General features: G+C 35.6%; 1 protein-coding gene across 1 annotated transcript; it reads left to right on the top strand.

The window, feature by feature from the left end:
- The first annotated feature begins 437 nt into the window (after positions 1-437).
- On the top strand, positions 438-2,663 carry LOC143628892 (indole-3-pyruvate monooxygenase YUCCA2-like). Its single transcript, XM_077098343.1, has 3 exons — positions 438-1,188; positions 2,022-2,270; positions 2,520-2,663. Exons 1-3 carry the CDS (start codon positions 505-507, stop codon positions 2,661-2,663), a joined length of 1,077 nt encoding a protein of 358 aa, XP_076954458.1. The 5' UTR covers positions 438-504.
- Positions 2,664-4,081: the final 1,418 nt, after the last annotated feature.

Genomic DNA, 4,081 nt, shown 5'->3' with positions numbered 1-4,081 from the left:
AACGTTGAGCAAAATGGAGTCGAGCGAGCCATCTTGAGTTTGATTTGGAGCCTAGCCGGAGCCAATTTGGAATGAAGTTAAAGTCGAGTTCAAGCTAGTCTTGGCTCCTCAATTCAACTCGTTAGCAACCTTTTATTGTTGTTTCTTGTCGCATTACACGGACAACACATTAGTGTGCTTGTGTGTGTGTATATATATCTCTCATTGGAGAGAAGGACTCATAACTTCCATCATGGTTCAAACCCACTGAAAAAGTATTTTGTGGTTTAATTCATCAAATCCACAAATATATGAAACAAACAAGTTTTCATGATTCCATACCTCGTATACCCCCTCTTAAAATCTCTCTTGATAAATTCTTCTTGAAACTCCCACGATTAGAACATGTTGCTTTCTTCACTTCTGTCTTTATCTTAGTCTAAACTATCAAAATTTTCGGATTAAATTCGTGATTCAAAAATCAAAGTCTTACTCTTATGCAGTTTTCGAAAGTCAAGAACTCATATGTGGTTTATGGAAGAAGTAGAGTTCAAAAAACTTCATGACCCATATCTTCAGTCCAAGATGACAACTTCAACAGATACAGACACTCATTCTTGTCGTGTTTGGGTGCCCGGCCCGATCATTGTCGGAGCTGGGCCTTCAGGTCTTGCGGTCGCAGCTTGTCTCAAGAACCAAGGCGTCCTGGCCATGATTCTTGAACGGGCAAACTGCATAGCTTCTTTATGGAAGTTCCGAACCTACGACCGTCTTCGTCTACATCTTCCCAAACAATTCTGCCAGCTTCCCCTTATGCCCTTTCCTGCAGATTTTCCAACTTACCCTACCAAAGAACAGTTCATATCCTATCTCGAATCCTACGCGGAAAACTTCGATTTGAAACCCGTGTTCAATGCAACAGTAGTGAGTGCAGAATATGATGGGCTCTGGAGGGTGAAAACGAAGATAACTGAGTATGTTTCTCAATGGCTTATCGTCGCTACTGGTGAGAACGCGGCGGAAGTTGTGCCTCCATTTGAGGGGATCAATGAGTTCAATGGACCCATCGTGCACGCTAGTGCGTACAAAAGTGGTGAATGTTTTGAACATAAAAGTGTATTGGTTGTGGGCTGTGGGAATTCTGGCATGGAGGTGTGCTTGGATCTTTGTAATTATAACGCTTTTCCTTCACTAGTGGTTAGAGATTCAGTATGTACCTTTCTCTCTCTCTCTCTCTCTGTCTCTCTCTCAAGTTGCAAGATACATACATATTTCTGTAATCTTACAAGTTTTTATCTTGAAAAATAATAAATTCATGCAAGATTCATTCAGTTTATAGTTAAAAGTTTGTTTTCCAAACAATTTAAATGTTTTGATTTATGATAAGCAGCATCCAAGAAGTTTAAATAAATCAAATACCAAATTACTAAAACGTAGGGTTTTATCTACCCATATGGTTTTTCTTTGTTCTTTCTGGAGGCTAATTACCGAGTTAATTAGGCCATGTGGGCCGACCGGAGATGTTCTAATTAGGATTGAAAATAAAGGGGTTTATGGTTGATTAGATCTCTTCTCGATCAAGTTGGTTTAACACTATATATATGCTATCCGAGTTTAGTTCACTGTTTCTTTTGGCCATGTCTTTGCAAAAATAAAATTGCCAAATTACCAGTAGAGTAGAGAGATGGTACTGTTTCATTGAGCTTTTACTTTGTTGGATGTTTTTAGAGTGATTGATGTACTTCTACAGTTATCATCTGTACTGGGAAAAGAAAACACAAGTTTTTATAAGAATATACTTTTCTTTTGTTAGAAGTATAGAATCAGTTTTATATGAACAATTTTTAATAAAATATGACTTGAGGTTTTTTAGGGTTAAAGCTTTCTTGAAATTCGTATGCATGCGCATTGCTGTTATTGTTAGAAACTCTTTCTTTCTTTTAAAGCAATCCGCAAACTCACTGCTGTAAAAGATTCTACCCCCTTCACTTGCTTTTGAAAACCATATTTTTGATTTTATTTTATGGGGGCAACCTTTGCAGTTGCATGTGTTGCCACAAGAGATGTTTGGGATTTCAACTTTTGGACTGTCAGTCTGGTTACTTAAGTGGTTCCCGGTACGAATAGTTGATCAGTTCTTGCTTTTTGTTTCGCGAATTATGATCGGTGACACGAGTCATCTTGGCCTCAATAGACCAAAACTTGGGCCAATCGAGCTAAAGAACATTTATGGTAAAACACCCGTATTGGATGTAGGTACGCTTGCGAAGATCAGAAGTGGTGATATCAAGGTATGTACTTTAGCTATATCTCTACTTCTTTTGTACACTGACATATCTCCATGTGTATGCATCTAAATTTATACTGTATGCAACTGTAAGACATCATTGAAATTTGACAATACTGGACATGTTCCATTTGTTAAGCCTAAGCCTTCGTTATAAAAACCTAAGTTATTGAATTTTAATTTATGATTGGATTTTACCTTGGTAACTACAACTAAATGAATGAAACTAATTGAGAATGTGTATGGTTTGTAGGTTTACCCCAAAATAAAGAAACTAGCATGTAACAGTGTGGAGTTTGTAGATGGAAGAATACAGAAATTTGATGCCATAGTTCTGGCCACAGGGTATAGAAGTAATGTTCCCTCATGGTTGAAGGTACTTATTATCTACTTGTAATTCTAACAAAGTCAATCATTATTTATTTCAATTTAAATTTATTATCTAGCAAAATGTTTTTAATGTTCAAACTGATCTAATGGCATAGAAATATGCACAGAGGATAGTTTAGACTCATTTCAATAATAGAAGTTTGACATTGAAATTAATGATGTTTAAAACAACGAATTCCGTCTGTATCGGAATAATCTTACGATTTTTGATTTGTAGGAAACAAACTTATTTTCAGAGAAAGATGGGTTTCCCAAGAAAAAGTTCCCTGAAGGATGGAAAGGCGAACATGGATTATACGCTGTAGGGTTTTCAAAACGAGGTTTGTTGGGGACATCTATAGAAGCTGTGCGGGTTGCAGAAGACATTGCACCTCAATGGAACACTGATGAAAGATGCGAGTTTCTGAAAAGGGGGGAGATGGTATAGATTACTAAAGAAGTTAATTCATTTTCATGGGTGATTTTGGATTTATTAGGAGATAAGTTTTATGTTTGACAAATGTGCATATAATATATAGTTTGCACATAGTTCTTGTTGTCTATAGCTAATTATTAGGTTATATTTTGAGGTAAATATGAATGTTATTTGCTTTGTTTCTTATTTATATGTTTGAAAAGGGGGAATTTTGAAAATTTAATATGCTTCTGCAATATGTTTGGGATAACACAGTGTTTGATTTATGTAATTCTTCTAATGGAACAATCTTCAAATAGAATCATTTTTTGGTTTATATTTCCGAATCTTTATACCCATCTAGTGATCGTATTACTTCCAAGGTTCTTGAACTTCAATTCGAAATAACCAAAAATTTGTACCAAAGGTTTTCTAGCCTAGTGGTATCGTGTGTGTTGCAAAGTGGACACCGATATAGATTTAAGTGTAGTTTTAGAGAGTGTGATTTAGCAGTTCTAAAAAACTAAATTTGTACAGTGTACTTTCGAAGCTTGATCCGGAGATCTTGCAAAAGTAATTGATAAAGTATTGGAAATGTGTGATTTAGATGAGGACCGACGTCTTGTGAAAACGTTACAAATGTTGAAAAATAGCTTGATTTTACTCCTAATATTTCTAAAGCGAGATTCAAGTGTTTGATGTTTGTATCCATTCTTGTACAATCAAAGGTGTCACCAAAGGTTTTCAGATTCAAATTTAATAGAGTGAGCTCTTACAATTTTAGAAAAGCAAGTACATTAACTCATGGAACTATGGAAGTACAAGTTAGTCTCTCTTAGTATATAAAATGCTAATACATATTCATGACATTGAGCGAGTATATACGATTATTGTAGATACCAAATACGTTAACTCGATGAAAGTCATTCGTTTTGCAATTCATAATGTTCGATTTCCATTGCAAAAACCCTAACAAAACCCTCTTTAACTGATAAGACTTAGAAGACCCTTCTCAAAGGGGAAACTATTGG

Source organism: Bidens hawaiensis, unplaced genomic scaffold (assembly GCF_021521415.1).
Source record: "Bidens hawaiensis isolate Kalapana, Puna unplaced genomic scaffold, B.hawaiensis_p1.1 tig00005080_1, whole genome shotgun sequence".
NCBI lineage: Eukaryota > Viridiplantae > Streptophyta > Magnoliopsida > Asterales > Asteraceae > Bidens > Bidens hawaiensis.
The sequence above is the reverse complement of the archived record's forward strand: the minus strand, read 5'-3'. Positions and strand labels throughout refer to the sequence as shown.

Coding starts and splice junctions, on each gene's coding strand:
- LOC143628892 (XM_077098343.1), top strand. CDS start 505: ATGTGGTTTATGGAAGAAGTAGAGTTCAAAAAACTTCATGACCCATAT. Junction 1,189..2,021: donor CACTAGTGGTTAGAGATTCA/GTATGTACCTTT, acceptor CAACCTTTGCAG/TTGCATGTGTTGCCACAAGA. Junction 2,271..2,519: donor TCAGAAGTGGTGATATCAAG/GTATGTACTTTA, acceptor TATGGTTTGTAG/GTTTACCCCAAAATAAAGAA.